The sequence below is a fragment of the Chlorocebus sabaeus genome, chromosome 3 (genome assembly GCF_047675955.1).
Source record: "Chlorocebus sabaeus isolate Y175 chromosome 3, mChlSab1.0.hap1, whole genome shotgun sequence".
Classification (NCBI taxonomy): Eukaryota; Metazoa; Chordata; class Mammalia; order Primates; family Cercopithecidae; genus Chlorocebus; species Chlorocebus sabaeus.
The window spans coordinates 6779946-6796713 of record NC_132906.1 but is presented as its reverse complement, the minus strand read 5'-3'; the positions used below and the strand labels follow the sequence as shown (position 1 = coordinate 6796713).

Here is a 16768-nt window from a genome sequence, read left to right as displayed (position 1 = left end):
ATTCTGGCTGGGCGCGGTGGCTCAAGCCTGTAATCCCAGCACTTTGGGAGGCCGAGACGGGCGGATCACGAGGTCAGGAGATCGAGACTATCCTGGCTAACACGGTGAAACCCTGTCTCTATTAAATGCAAAAAACTAGCCGGGCGAGGTGGCGGGCGCCTGTAGTCCCAGCTACTCGGGAGGCTGAGGCAGGAGAATGGCGTGAACCTGGAAGGCGGAGCTTGCAGTGAGCTGAGATCCGGCCACTGCACTCCAGCCTGGGCGACAGAGCAAGACTCTGTCTCAAAAAAAAAAAAAAAAAAAAAAAAAACTATGCTAATTCTGATTCTCTTTAATTTTATATAACAGTGTTCTAAATAGTGATGCTGAACTTATTCTATTCCAGGCACTCTGCAAACCTGGCTGGTTAGGAAAACCACTTGAAATGGAATGTGTTCATTTAGCTATTTACTACTAACATGCTCTGCTTGTTATGTCAAATCCTGATACAGCAGAGTAAAGGTCTCCTAGGGAAAACACATGCAAATTCACCAGAACAATCTTTTCAGACAATTAGAATCGTTCTGAAAAAAATAAAGTATATATGTTAGTCTACTACAAAGCTGTTTTGATAAACATTCATGTAGTTTTAGGAAGTTCCTTGAAGCATACTGAGTATAATCTTTGAAGTTTGTTTTGGTTCCTGGGTAAAAATTGCATACATTTCAGACACTTAGAGTAATAAAACACCCACACTTAACTGCTTAAATATGTAAGAACTGAACCTGCTTAAATAAATATACTCAAGGTTGAGCTTACCTGAGTTGTCTTCAGAATAAAGTTGTGTTTGTCTAATTTTGAAGGCTGCTGACAAAAATGTCATACCTTTGGATAGGAGACTGCCTTAAAATGTTTACAAATTTTCTCCTTGGTCATAACATTTTCTGGGGATACTGTGCTGCTATTACAGATAGCTCCTTTGGTAAAATTTCAAGAGTATAATTTCACATCTGGAGAAGGGTAGATAGGCCTAGAATTCCAGGCCCTGATTTAGAAATTTGATAAACGCCATTATTAACAGTTAAATACATGTCAATTCTCTAAACTAATGTGACTTAAGGAAATGTTATAATTCTGTAAATATAATTTGTATTTTTTATTTTTTATATTAACGGTGTTAATTACAACATTCTCTTAACAGTTAATAAGTGTTAAAACCTTCTGAGACATTATCTTGCACTGTACACTTAGTGGGATAGTTCTTGTGTGGGTGCATATCTACAATATGTACATGTAGTCTATCACACTATATAGATATATACAAAATACTATTTATATTAATATATATCGTACATACTTTTAACACACGTAAGTTTTGAATCCCAGGACAGTTGCCTATATTAACATGATTCAGGACAGGTTACATGACTTCCCTAAGTTTGTTTCATCTTTTGTAAAATGGGGTCAATAATAATATATAATTTCAGGACTTTTGTGAAGTTTAAAGGAAATAATGCATGTAAAGGCATTAGCTTTTCACAGGCTAAGCCCAAATGTTAATTATTATTTTAATATTAATATTGCGTATGTACATCTTATTTTTTACTGAGTTCTAATTCAAAAGAAAAGTGATGTTTTAAATTCTTTTTCTTCCAGGAGCATCTCAATAATAAATAGTAGTAACAAATGTCAGTAAAAATGGGAGAATATTAAATTCGTTGGGAATTTATTTCCCTGTCATTAACTTTTTCAAAAATTCAGTCATTTTGTGTGCTTTTAGCTTTTCATGAAGATTTTGGAGGTAGATTTGCAACTTCTTCATGATTTGAGCACTCATAGTCCTAGTCAGTGAGAATCAGGAGATGGGTCGATGGCCTTTTTCTGGCAGTTGCCAAAATCTATACTTTCGTGCTACTCTGTCAACTTGTCTTTCAAAGAAATGGGGAGAAAGATGGAAGTAAAATTAATTGATTTGTCTTCAGAATCTTAAAACTCAAAAGCATCGTTTACTTTAGTGCAGCTGATCAAAGATGAAGCTCAAACAAATTATACAAATGATGTGCTTATTTTACTTTGACTGCCGGATTTCAGCAGTCCTGAGTTTTTTCAGGTACATAAACAGTCATATGAAAATAACATAGTCCAAAATTTGACATTGATCCACAGTAGACTTATTAAGAACTGTATATTACTTTCATTTGCAATTAAGGAATAAAAAATAATTACTGTATAAATGTCATGTATGTTATTACCTTAGTTTGAAGTAATAACTTCACTTCAACTATATTTTATTCATTATCCAATGATTTTTTTCTTGTATGTTTTAGGATCTTACTCAGTGTGTTACATGCCAAGAAAAACACATTACTGTAAAGAAGGAACCACATGAGTCCCTTGGCATGACTGTTGCTGGGGGCAGGGGAAGTAAGAGTGGTGAGCTGCCCATCTTTGTGACCAGTGTGCCGCCCCATGGCTGCCTTGCACGGGATGGCAGAATAAAGAGAGGTAAGATGGGATCTTGAAAAATTTTACCACATCTTATTTCTGAATTAAATGCACATTTAAAAAAATAAAGAGTATCTACAAAGTATCTATTAAACATGACTTTTAAAAATCCTTTAAACTGTCCCTTGCATATGGAAGCATAAAGTCATTCTATGAGGTTAGAAAAATGCCTTATATAAAGGAAAGTTGCTGAACCTTGACGACAGTACCAGAATTTGCTAACAGTTACTCAGACTGTTAGATTATTTTATCTTAGGAAAAGATCCTCTTCCTTTACAACAGACTTAGATACTCCAAAGGGCCATCTCACTGAAAAATAAATGTTTCTTTTAATAAAGTGTCTGTAGAAGGGGACTCAGGAGGTGAAGCAGAAGAGAAAATTAATTTTAGGGATAAATGCATTTGCCATTTCATATTCCCTATCAATGCTATATAATTTGTATAGATAGGGATTGCAGCTAGCCTCTATTACCATGGTAAAAATAGCAGTCTCCATTGACTTAGTTTGTATATAAGGTAAGAAAAGTGACTCTGAAAACTTATTTTTCCAGGAATGAAGTTGAACCCTTACCTCACACCATAAACACAAATTAAATCATAATGGATTCAAGATCCAAATATAAGAGCTGAAACTCTTAGAAGAAAACACAAATGTAAATCCTCACGACCTTGGATTAGGCAGTAGTTTCTTAGATATGACACTATAAGCAAAAGCAACAAAAGAAAATATAGACGGACTGGACTTTAAAACTGCAAACTTTAGTGCTACAAAGACTACAACCAAGCAAATGAAAAAATAACCCACAGAATGGGAAAAACATTTGCAAATTATATAGATGACAAATGGCTTGTGTCTAGAATATATATTCTTACAACTCTACTTAAAAAGACAGAAAACACAACATAAAAATAAGGAAAGAATCTGAATAGACATTTCTCCAAGAAGATAAATAAATGGCCAGTATTCCCATGAAAAGATGCTCAGGCTGGGTGTGGTGGCTCACACCTGTAATCCCACGACTTTGGGAGGCCAAGGCAGGTGGATCGTTTGAGCTCAAGAGTTTGAGAATAGTCTGGGCAATATGGCACAACCTTGTCTCTACAAAAAATACAAAAATTAGCCAGCTGTGGTGGTGTGAACCTGTAGTAATCCCAGTTACTCAGGAGCTGAGGTGGGAGGATCACCTGAGCTCCAGAGGTCAAGGCTACAGTGAGATGAGATCATGCCACTGTACTCCAGCCTGGCATCAGAGTGAGACCCTGTCTCAAACGCAAATCAAAACCACAGTGAGATACTACTTCACAACCAGTAGGATGACAATAATAAAAAAGACAGCCAATAATAAACACTGGCAAGGATGTGGAGCAATGGAAACCCTCATTAATTGCTGGTGGGAATATAAAGTGGTACAACTGTTTTTGGAAAACAGTTTGGTAGCTCCTCAAAGAGTTAAACCGATTTCTCATATAGTTAACCATATGACCAACAATTCCACTTCTAGAGCCATGAAAACAGCTGTTCATATGAAAACTTGTATACCAGTGTTCATAGCAGCATTTTTGACAGTAGCCAAAAAGTGGAAACTCGAATGTCCATCAGCTGATGAATGGATCAATGGAATGTGGTCTGCCCATACAAAAAAATATGATTTGGCCATGAAAAGGACTGAAGTAGTGGCACAAATTACATGGGTGAACCCTGAAAATATTATTCAAGTAAAAGAAGCTAGATATAAAAGACCATATATTAGTCCCTTTACATGAAATGTTCAGAAGAGGCAAATCTGTAGAGACAGAAAGTAAATTAGTAGTTGCTTAGGGTTGGGGAAGGGGAATGATGGGTATAAAGGGAGTGGTTAAAATGTTCTCAAAATTACTGTAGTGATGCTTGCACAACTGTGAATATACTAAAACCTTAAAATTATTTTCTTTAAAGGGGTGAATTGAATAGTATGTGAATTATTTTCTCAAGCTGCTATTAAGTAAAGGTTATTTGTCCAGTTGTAGTATTGGGTAATTTTATTTCCTTTTTGTTCTTTTAATGATTTGCTTTAATAATCTGAAAAGCTGATGATAAATTGGGAGAGAGAAATTTCTGTAGACTTTGTAGCACAAATGTCCGCTTCCTACAAAACTAATCTTTCCTAACCTTTGATATAATCCTCATTGCCGTTTTTTATTATATTACTTAGCAGAGCAACAGTTCTTTTCTTCCTCAAACAGGGAAGACATTCAAACCACAAGTTTCATTTCTTTGTGTGGGCCCAGGGATAGCTTCTCTGTACATATTCTGATATTTGCCCTGAATGAACTATACAGGGCTGTCCTTATGTATAGAACTGTGTAAATATAAAGCAGAATACATTAAACATTTATTTCTAAGGGCAAAGGATCAAATGATTTTTGATTGAACAGAATTGTAGAAATCTCTGAAACTCTAAGAGAAATGAACCTGCCCAGGGCCTGTACACAACTAAACTCAAACTGATGATTCGAACTTCCAGTCATGTCAAGGTGCCTCAGGCCACACTTTTTCCCATGTATTATGATATTATTTTAAAATTATGAAATGTTTTCTGTGTGTTGGGTTTCTTCTCATTATAAAAATTACAAACAAATAAATGCCATTTATTATTATACCTTATCTCATCAGAGTTGTGGGAACAAACTTTTGTTGCTTAGTTTATAAACAAGAAGAATTGTGGGTGAATACTCAGTGACTCAGCTCATTTTTCTTGTTTCTTCATCTGAATAGGTGATGTGTTGCTGAATATCAACGGCATTGATTTGACCAATTTAAGTCACAGTGAGGCAGTTGCAATGCTGAAAGCCAGTGCCGCATCCCCTGCTGTTGCCCTTAAAGCACTTGAGGTTCAGATTATTGAGGAGGCGACTCAGAACACAGAGGAGCAGCCGAGTACTTTCAGCGAAAATGAGTATGATGCCAGTTGGTCCCCATCATGGGTCATGTGGCTTGGGCTTCCAAGGTACTGAGCGCTTTCTTGTTTTATGGAAATGATAATCATACTTGCAACCCTTATCAGTGTGTAGCATGATAAATTTACCTGTTGGAATAAAAAAAAAGCTTTAATTCAATAAAAGTAGCAACATCAAATCAAACTACAAAAGAAGAGGATAATTTTTCTTAGGATATTACATTTTAAAAGGTACACAAAGAAAGCAGTTGTGTCTATTCCTGTTAAGGTTCCTCAGTGGGCTAGCCATGAGATTGGATAACCTGGCCTCTTGCTTAGAGAAGCTGTCATTTACCAGCACTCATTCTGCTATGTGCTGAGACTTCATGCATTTTTCATCAGAAAAACCGGGCCAATCTTGGGGCCTCCCCCATCCCAGAAGCCTTTCTTAATACCTTTTTAATTTTTTTTAACACTCCCTAAAAAAGGCAGTATTTAAACTCAATTTTTATTGGATGCAAGAGTCTATTAAGCCAAACCATTAGTGTTCAAGAATGGCTGTTTCACTTTTGTTTTTTTTATCAGTGTGACCAGCCAAGATATGCTGTGGTTGGTCAGTGCTGGGGTCACAGAAGCACGTAGAACCTCCAGTGGCATCCCAGGGTGCATTCCTTTCCGCAGTTGTTGTTGTTTGACATTTGAGATAGGAAGAATGTGTGTTCCTATCATTATTTGTTGTTGTTGCCTAATCCATTTAGATTCTTACTGCACGTAATAAAGCTATGAAGCATTTTGACTCTTGACCAAGTATGAAAATTATTGATTCTTTAAAATAAAAATAAACAGTAAGAATTTGCTATTTTCTGAGCCACCTGACTCAGATACGTTCATAACAACTAGCATTTAGATAGTGCTTCAAGGCTCTTTGTGCATAGTGGGTGAGAAGTGGTCTACTCATGCAGTGGCCGGACAGCACGTTGCAGACCTCAGAACTCGTCTGCACCTCTAATGATGGAGCAGGCAGAGAGCAGCAGCGTCCTGGAGAAACTTGGTCCCTAGTGCTTCCTTTAATTTTCCTTGTTACTCCAGTCTAGTTTGGGGATTAGCACATTGACCTCTTTGTTCAGAGCATTTTCTGGTGTGCCAGGCATAATAGCAAAGATTTTAGATGAGAAGTAACAGTATAGTAAAATCTATTTTTGAGCCCACCGGTGTTGAAAGAATACCTGTCAATAAAAGGCTACTATTCAATGTGTGTATGGAGGTTTCTGTTGAATGCAAAGCTATATTCAACAGCCATGTGTCCTCCTCGGTGGGTACAGGTGGCCCCTATATGCGGGTTTCACACCAGATAGTGTAGCAGCTCTACTCTGCTTTTCTTGAAAAGGGAGGTTTCTTCCACTGCAATTTGTTGGTGTATACAAGAAAGCTGTTTGTTTCAGAAGATGCAGCATTAGGAAAATAATCAACACTGTCCCTTTAAATCCAGGCCAGTGCATGGGACCTTGTTCCATCCCAGAAGCCTTTCTTATCAGTGAGCTAAGAAACTAGATAGGATGAGAAGGTCTGGCATGGTAAACATTGCTTTATAGAATTGGCTTTATTAAGAAATCAGAAAACAGGATCTTTAAAACTATTTTATTTATATTATATATATTTATTATTTTATGGATTAAAAACAGGAAACCTTGCCTTCCATGCATTTAGATCCGGTTCCACCTAAAGATGACAGATATTTATTTATTATAAAGAGATTTTTTTTTCTGTAGCCTTTAGGTGTGGTTTTTTTGTTTGTTTGTTTTGTTTTTAAGATTTTACTCACTGTTTCTTCCCAAATCCATAGAGCTATGGAAACATAAGTATATATTTTTTTCCTCCCTCTCTGGACACATCCTCCAATCTGGCAGTAGCATTCTAACTGTAGTTTCTCAGTGTCTGTGATACATTTATATATGCATGTGTGTGTATAGATGTGTATATATTTTCTTTTTTTTTTTAAAGATGAGGTCTTGCTCTGTCACCCAAGCTGGCATGATCATAGCTCACTGCAGCCTCAAGCTCCTGGGCTCAAGCCATCTTCCTGTCTCAGCCTCCCAGTAGCTGGGACCACAGGCACATGACACTGTACCCAGCTTGTCTATGACAGAAAAAAAAAAAAGAAAAAGATTTTTTGTTAGTGTTTTCCAGATTGATTTCTCTATTTTGGCAAGTAAGAGTCTCCCTTAAAATGAAAACATCCTAAGTAAAGGAGAAAATAACAACTCCTCATGTAGACTAAAAGCTGCAGGACCTTCAGAAAAGAGAAATAATTATCTGCCTTCTTTTTGGAAGCTGCGCTCCTAGTCTTTTTCTTCTTTCATTCGCGTGCTGGGCTTGGCAGTACTAGACCTCTTTCATCCCACGTTGTAAGTCCTCTTGTAGGTGAAAGTGATTAGTAGAATTAAGGACTTTGTCGACAATGCAGTGAGCAGATATAGGTACATAACCTTTTTGTACAGGTTACTGAGGTGTAATTTGTAACCAGGTTCTCTCTCTGTGTGTGTGTGTGTGTGTGTGCCTTCACTTGGGAAGACTGAAAAAAGTTGGAGAAATTCGAGTCTACCTAAGACTGTGTCTGTGCTAGAAAATGGATTGTCAAAATAATCTATTTATTAATAGCCCTTTTTCTTTTTTCCAAGAGTGGTAAATACAACATGGTGTGGGGTTATAACAAAAATAAGCGGCTATAAAAGCCTCCATGTTAATGTTTTCTTTATTTTTGTGTTTGTTTATAGTACACTTCATAGCTGCCACGATATAGTTTTACGAAGAAGCTACTTGGGAAGTTGGGGCTTCAGTATCGTTGGTGGATACGAAGAGAACCACACCAATCAGCCTTTTTTCATTAAAACTATTGTCTTGGGAACTCCTGCTTATTATGATGGAAGATTAAAGTGAGTCTTGTTCTAATTAATGATGTGATTCATGTTGATGACACCGGACATGATCTAGACCAGGGGTCAGGGGTCAGCACCAAATCCAGCCCATTATCTGTTTTTGAAAATAAAGTTTCATTGCACTGCAGCTACACTTGCTGGTTTATGAACTCTCTGGCTCCCAGACTCCACCAGCAGAGTGGATGTCATCGTGACAGAGGCTGTGTGGGTCTTGAAGCCTAAAATATTTACCATCTGACCCCTTACAGAAAAAAAATTTGCCAATCCCGATCGAGACTGAAGTGTTACCTTTACTATCTTGTCGCTTATAGCTATGTTTCATTAATCTGATGACAGAAACTGAACCTGAGTTATTTCATCGGACATATTTCATTCATCATGTTGTGATGTGACACTGAGCACTGAGTAAGTTTCCCACACAGCCTACTCAGGTCCAGTCCTGTCATTAGATGACTCTGCTTTATTTTTCTCCACAGCACTCCTCTCTACCTGAGATGGTATTTATGCAAGCTCCATAAGGGAGGGATCTTGTTGCATTTATTGTTATATCCCTAGCAGTCATAACAATACCTTGCATAAAGTAAGATCTCCATAAATATTTGATGAATGAATGTACAATAGCTTACAGGATGCCTGGCGCAGTGCTAAGTGCTGTGCATGCATTGTGTAATCTTAACAATCCTATGAGGTAAGTTTCTTTATTATTCGTGTTTTAAAACAAACAAGATAACTGAGGCTTGGAAAGGTTAAGAAACTTGCCCACAATGAAATAGCTGAAAGTGGTTGGCTGGCATTCAGACCCAGGACTATCTGGCTCTGGATCCCTGGACTTTAACCCCTCTGCCAGCCTCTACCACTGAGCAAAAGTCCTCGCTCAGTGTACAGCGTCTTATCAAAGCTCGGGCACTGGGAGAAGAAAAGAGAAGGTGTCATGGCAAGAGATCATCACCAGCAGAGAGGAGGTGGTTGATTGTAAATTCTTAATACCTGGTTTATGAAGGAAGAGCCATTTCTTAAAAAGTAAATGTTGACATTCTATATAGAATGCTATGCAGATGGAAAACGTACACTGTTTGCCAGGAGTAAGTGACATCTAAATAATGTGTGGAAAGGTGATTGGGAGTGGTATGTTCCAGGTCAGCCTATATTGATAAAGATGAAAAAAAAATAATTTTAGGAGGAAAACGTAGGGAAAAATGAATTAATCACTCTCTTAGCTAAGTTACTCAACCAGTCTGGGCCTCTGTTAATTGTAATTTGTATTCCTCCTACTTCCAAAAAGAAATTGAAGTAGTCAACAGTAAAATAGCATATTTATGGTATAAATAGAAGACCAAAAACCATAAGGATAATTATGGTAATTATAAGGCTGGAAAGGTCCTCCAGTTCATCATCCATGATAATTCTGCTTAGAGTACAGTGAGTGTCAACAGCTGAAAGAAGAGGAAGTATGGGTCTTATTTCCAACTTAATTCAACCGTCAGATGTATGAGCTCTAAGAATGAATAGAGACATAGTCAAAATAATAAGCAACCCACTTCAAATGCATGACTTGGTATTTTTTTAAAGAGAGAGCATATTTACTCTATATTTTGCTTAAATTAGTGTGAAAATTACTCTGCTTGTCCTTGACATTCACCGACTGGTTATGGAGTCATTGGCCCAGGGGTTTCCTTGATTGGCAAGGGAAAGCCAGCACAGGCTTAACCGCTGTCCCAGACAAAGTAGAGTATACACCCTAATCATTGACAGTTAAGTGGTAAGTGAAACCGCATTTTTCATGCTAAATAAATCTCAATTGGGATAATTTTAATACCATGAAAATAGTAACATTCTGTATCTGTCTCTCTTTGTCCAGGTGTGGCGACATGATCGTGGCTGTAAACGGGCTGTCGACCGTGGGCATGAGCCACTCTGCACTAGTTCCCATGCTGAAGGAGCAGAGGAACAAAGTCACTCTGACCGTTATTTGTTGGCCTGGCAGCCTTGTATAGATTTTGGAAATTGGTTTCAAATCTCGCATCTTCCTTTTTTAGGTTTTTGAAAGAAAACCCTTTGGTTTCATTGTGTTTGTGGTTTAGGAGCTGCTGACACCACTGGTATACACAGGGCCAAAACCCACCAAGATTGTCCATTTATGTTTATTTAAATGGTTTCCTAAGTTAGTTACATTTCTTTTAGCTTGGAAACAGTCTTCCACTAACCTTTGTGAGTTTATATTTTCAGAATTCAAACTTAGTTGTTAAAATGTTACCTACGGGGTAATGAGCAAAGGTTACCCAAACTGTGCCCCGGCTAGAGTAAAGATCTTCTGGTGGGTCTTTGTTTTCAGTAACTGAATCATAGAATGAGTTCCATATCCCTCAGATCTGATGTCAGCGAAGGCAATAACAGCAGCATGTACTGCCAGTGTCAACCAATACCATGAACGAGTATACTTTAAATTTTGATGATAACTGTTCCCCCCCTTTTTTTTTTGAGACGGAGTCTTGCTCTGTCGCCCAGGCTGGAGTACAGTGGTGTGATCTCAGCTCACTGAAACCTCCACCTCCTGGGTTCATGCCATTCTCCCGCCTCAGCCTCCTGAGTCGCTGGTACTACAGGCATGCGTCGCTACACCCAGCTAATTTTTTGTACTTTTAATAGAGACGGGGTTTCACCGTGTTAGCCAGGATGGTCTTGATCTCCTGACCTTGTGATCCGCCCGCCTCAGCCTCCCAAAATGCTGGGATTACAGGCATGAGCCACCGCACCCGGCCGTTCCCCATTTTTTATTGGTGCCAACATTTCAAAACTTTATACTGTTTATAAAGTGATTTTCTTGTTTATTTCTGCTGTAATCTCTCAATACTTATAGAAGATGAAGAAATAAGTCTGACAACACTAAAGAGATTTCTTAAATAATACACTATTATTAGAATAGTAGAGAATAAAAGATAATGTTATCCAGTTTCAAAGGAATTTGGATGATAATTATAACTTAATGTTAGAGATGGTAAAGCTGCACTTACTTGAACAGCCCAAAAGCATTAAAAATCTATTTCCAAAGGAATCTTTTGCTATGTAGGGAAATTTCTAAGTAGTTTTTGCTAAAAAAAAATTATTTCCAGAGTTGTGTTATTCTTAGCAGTAATCTTGGCTAGAAATGTTTTTGCGATTTATGCAATTAAACGAAATGATAAAGATAAAACCATATTATTAAATACCTATATATCACAGCTAAGTAGGAGAAAGGGAGACCTTTTTATTCGGGTAGGAGTATTTCTTGTGTATTTTAGTAACAATTATTTTTCCCATTATTTCTTATGAACTTAGTTGTTTCAAGTAGGAGACAGAAAAGTTCTGTTTTATTGGAAATGTAGGTTTTAGATGTATCTTTCAGTCAGCTCTCGGTCACTAGACTATTTCATATTTTTTGAAATGTTTTTGAAAATTATGACTAGCCCATTTTTTGTCCTTTATTCAACATACTCATCCTCTGAAGAACACATAAATAAGTGAATAAGATAAAAATATCTTTACCTTATTAATATTATACATACTTGAAAAAAGTTCCATTTAGAAACCTAGTTCAGGCCGGGCGCGGTGGCTCACGCCTGTAATCCCAGCACTTTGGGAGGCCAAGGCGGGCGGATCACAAGGTCAGGAGATCGAGACCATGGTGAAACCCCGTCTCTACTAAAAAATAGAAAAAAATTAGCCGGGCGCAGTGGCGGGCGCCTGTAGTCCCAGCTACTGGGGAGGCTGAGGTAGGAGAATGGCGTGAACCCGGGAGGCGGAGCTTGCAGTGAGCCGAGATTGCGCCACTGCACTCCAGCCTGGGCGACAGAGCGAGACTCCGTCTCAAAAAAAAAAAAAAAAAAAAAAAAAAAAGAAACCTAGTTCAGAATCTAAGCTAATTTACAAGTGACCTCTGTAATAAATGGTATTGATAATTGGAGAATGTATTTCAGAATACTACAGTACAATATATTATGAAGCATGACCACTTTATTTTCAAACTCAGCAATTGCATTGCTGGGGTTTATTGTATCTGTAGCATGTCACAGATTATTTCAGTTCGTTTTATAATGATTTTTTAAAAACATATCTATTTGGAATAAATGAGATACAGCAACAGTCATTGCTACTGACTTGTTCGACCCCTTAACTACACTGTCCGATCAACATATAACAAGATGCGGTGGAATGGCCCGTACAGTATATTACTGTCGTGTGATGATTGGCTTTGGAAGCAGTTTGATACTGAAATGCTTTGATATTCTAATTGACATGGAACAAGTTTTTTCCCTGCTCCCCAAATAGAATTTTGTAACCAACTTTGCTATTTTTTTAAAGTTTGTAAGAATGTGTCATTCCTTGGGGAGTAGCCTTCCATCAACAAATATCCTGACTGCTACTTTGTTATATACAAAATACTTACGTTGAACCTGGTGGCATAATGAGTCTTTTGAAAGAAGAAATTTTTTCACTCTCATTTTTATCATAGAAATCTTGGAATCAGCTTAAGCTGTAGCTTTTATGACAAAAGACAGTCATTTTTGGTCAGAGTGATATTTGGTGATGGAAACTTGTTCATAATTTATTGTTACTACAGAACTATTTGGATTTTCTCATTTTTAGTTCTGATAGTTAAATATTTTGGTTTGTTCTGTGCCTTCAGTTTAGATTATTTCAGGATTTTTCAGATGTTTAAATAATGGTGTGAATCATTCAGGATGGAAATAAAAGTCATCCTTTCTGTAATAGTGACGTTGTCTCTTTTCTTGAACAGCAGCTGTTAACTTAGTATGTGATCTGTATTTTTGTTGCTGGCTCCGCTGTCCTTATAATATACTGAGTCAGAATCACAAACCCACCTTATTCTCACCCCACAGTTTCTTTTCCTTTTTCCATTTTCCTTTTTTTTTTTTTTTGACAGAGTCTCAGTCTGTCACCCAGGCTGGAGTGCAGTGGCACGATCTTGGCTCACTGCAACCTCTGCCTCCCTGGTTCGAGCAATTCTCCTACCTCAGCCTCCCGAGTAGCTGAAACTACAGGTGCCCACCACCAGGTCTGGCTAATTTTTTTATTTTTAGCAGAGACGGTTTCGCCATGTGGGCCAGGCTGGTCTCAAACTGCTGGCCTCAGGTGATCCGCCCGCCTCAGCCTCCCAAGGCACTGGGATTACAGAGGTGAGCCACCATGCCTGGCCTTTTTCTTTTCTAATATGGTTACGAGGGGAAAAAAATTTTTTTGACTGACAGAAACAAAGTTGTCTCCTAGTTTTCTAGCAAGTTAAGTTCAAACCGAGGCCTCTGTGGTCAGATTCCTAATCCGATTTTCCAGATGGCTCCGTGGTCCGGTTTACCCTCCCTTGCTCCAGCAGCCTCCTCAGAACACACACACATCGTGCCACTGCCCCGCCCCAGTTCCTGCCTCCAGCACACACTTACGGTGTTTCCTCCAACTGTAAAGCTTTTTCTTCTCTGCTGGTTCACATTGTTCCCATATCTGGAGTGAGGGCTTAAGTGACACTCCATCTGTCTCACTCTTAACTCCACTCCCCACTTTCCCTCCTAACGGTGAATCTCCGCAGGCCTTTGTGTATGCATTTCTTCTGGCTTTGATCTCTTGCTACCTAATTAGAGTTTTAAGTACCATCTTTAACCTTGCAACTTTGAGTACCACTGACACCTAAGTCTACAGCTCCCACAGTCCATAGCCTGAGACAGACACCTAGATCTCAGCACCTCCAAAACTGAAATCTGTGCTTTTCCAAGCATTTGCCTACATCCTGTCTCTTCATCTTTCAATCCAAACTCTTAAGCCTTCAGAGTAACTTTTCTAAACCCCAACTCTAATCATATCCTTGCCCTGTTTAAAAATCTTCATTTGGCCAGGCACAGTGGCTCACGCCTGTGATACCAGCACTTTGGGAGGCCGAGGTGGGTGGATCATGAGGTCAGGAGATAAAGACCATCCTGGCTAACACGGTGAAACCCTGTCTCTACTAAAAATACAAGCAATTAGCCGGGCGTGGTGGCAGGTGCCTGTAGTCCCAGCTACTCGGGAGGCTGAGGCAGGAGAATGGTGTGAACCCAGAAGGTGGAGCTTGCAGTGAGCTGAGATGGCACCAGTGCACTCCACCCTGGGTGACAGAGCAAGACTCTGTCTCAAAAAAAAAAAAAAAAAAAAAAAAAATCTTCATTTGTTCCATGTTGTCTGCAGGATAAATTAAAAGACTTGGTACAGCACAAAAGGCTTTTTGTAGTTTGGCGCCCCACTTTCCCCTGTGGCCTTATTTCCATCCTTTCTTCCTATATAAACCACCCCAGCCCACATACATCCCCTGCCCTCTGCATCTGCAGGGGCTGACTTGGCTCAAGTGACACCACTCTTTTAAGAAATCTTTACCAATCTCTCTGGCCAAGGTTTTTCTGGCTCCTTTTAAAGATTTCATTAAGTTACACATTTATGGTCATGGCTATATGCTAGGAAGAAGAAAACTTGCCAAGTAGATGCTTGATTACCCCATCTGTGACAGTGTTTTAAAACTAGACAATGTCAGAGATTCTGTCGCTTCTGAAGGTTTAATTTCTTTTTCTGTTCCGGGAGTCTACAGTACGTTTAGTCATCGTGTCGTCTTCTCCTCTTGGCTGTGCCATTTTCTCAGACTCCTTGCTCATGGGCGCTCTGAGAATGCTGATGCTGGTCAGGTATATTGCAAGTTGCTCTCTATTGGAATTTGCTGTTTTTTCTTATCGTCAGACTGGCAAATGGGTGTTTGGAGCAATATCCCCAAGGTAAAATGCTGTTGTCCTCATATCAAGGATACCTCCTGTCTGTGTGATTTATGGCTGCTGAACTTGGCCTTGACCACCCGGCCTCTGCACTACTTACCCGGTTTCTCTACAATAGTGTGCGCATTCTCTCCGTTTATCTTTGAGCTGGTCAGGAAAATTGAGGCCTCTGGTGCTGCTTAGGGAGCACCTTGTGGGTAGAAGGCAGGTGGAAATCCTTGGTTAAGAGTATCAGGGGCAATAGTCCAGGTGCGATGGCTCATGCCTGTAATCCCAGCCACTTCGGGAGGCCGAGGCAGGCGGATGACTTGAGGTCAGGAGTTTGAGACTAGCCCGTCCAACATGGTGAAACTTCATCTCTACTAAAAATACAAAAATTAACCGAGTGTGCTGGTGGGTGCCTGTAAGCCCAGCTACTCGGGAGGCTAAGGCACAAGAATCGCATGAACCCGAGAGGTGGAGGTTGCAGTGAGCCGAGATTGCACTACTGCACTCCAGCCTGGGTGACAGAGTGAAAGCTCCATCTCAAAAAAAGAAAAAATATCAGGGGCATATTTCACATTTTAAACAAACTCAGCCAGGCACAGTGGCTCATGCCTGTAATCCCGGCACTTTGGGAGGCTAAGGTGAGAGGAGCGCTTGAACCTGGGAAGTCAAGGCTGTAGTGAGCCGCAATTGTGCCACTGCACTCCAGCCTGGACAACAGAGCAAGACCCCATCTCTAATAATAAATAACCCTCTCTTGACTCTGCTATTCGTAGTGAAGTTTCCCAAAAGAGTTGTCTCCATTTTGCATTCTTTAGCTATTTTTAATTCATAACAGTTTTTCTGACACAAAAGTCAGAAATAATACAGTGAACACTTGTGTACCCACCACCCAGCTTAAATATAAGCAGGGCCACTGCCATTCGACGTCCTTCTCCATTTGTGTCTACCTTCTGGCCTTCCCACTGTTGTTCATGGTTATACTACATATTTATGCATCATTCAAATGTAGTATTGTGTGTATGGTTTTAAATATGTAAATGGTGTGTATTTGTGGTGTTCTGCAACTACTTTTGCTGCAAGATTCATGCATGTTTATGTAGCTTAAGTTTTTACTGCTAGTCAATGATTATGACAATTTTCTATCCATATTTTAGTTATTTGACATTTAGGTTATTTTTTTCTTTTCATCATTAACAGTGCTGGTGGGAGTATTCATGTGCATGTGGAGAGTTTCTGCAGGGCAGTGATTCTCATTTAATCCTGGCTGCACACAGGAATCTTTTGGGGAGCTTTGCTGTTTTAGTTGGTCTGGGCTAGGGCTTGGACATCAATTTTGTTTGGTTTTATGTGTTCCCTGATCAGGGGGGTTACATGCAGCCATAGTTGAAAACCACTGCTCTAGGAATTGCATTCCTGGGTTTTAGAGTAGGTGCATCTTTACGAAGTAATTAATTTCCCAAGTGGTTGCACTAATGTTATATTGCCACTAGGAATTGGGTAAGTTTTGTTGATCTACATTCTTGCCCACATTTGGTGTTCTCAAACCGAAGAGGGTGAAAATGGTATCCCACTGTGACTTCAGTTCACATCTCCCCGTTTACTGGTGAAGTCAGGAACTTCTCACATGTTTACTTGTCTTTCAGGTCCTTTCTTTGGTGAATAA

The 16768-nt window shown here is 39.1% G+C and overlaps 1 protein-coding gene and 1 long non-coding RNA gene across 3 annotated transcripts in view; one reads left to right on the top strand and one right to left on the bottom strand.

Annotated features, from left to right (window-relative positions):
* LNX2 (ligand of numb-protein X 2) overlaps nucleotides 1–12212 on the top strand; it is a 74509-nt gene extending 62297 nt beyond the window's left edge. For both annotated transcript variants that reach the window (XM_008021802.3, XM_073013061.1), the window contains 4 exons: nucleotides 2307–2484; nucleotides 5240–5471; nucleotides 8174–8332; nucleotides 10194–12212. In XM_008021802.3, the coding sequence (XP_008019993.2) occupies nucleotides 2307–2484; nucleotides 5240–5471; nucleotides 8174–8332; nucleotides 10194–10329 (705 nt within the window). In that variant the 3' untranslated portion in view covers nucleotides 10330–12212. The remainder of the gene's footprint in view (nucleotides 1–2306; nucleotides 2485–5239; nucleotides 5472–8173; nucleotides 8333–10193) is intronic.
* LOC140710688 (uncharacterized) lies at nucleotides 10823–13079 on the bottom strand. Its single transcript, XR_012091815.1, has 2 exons — nucleotides 12214–13079; nucleotides 10823–11901 (listed from the first exon to the last, which is right to left on the bottom strand). It is a non-coding gene; the product is annotated as an uncharacterized lncRNA (long non-coding RNA).
* Nucleotides 13080–16768: the final 3689 nt, after the last annotated feature.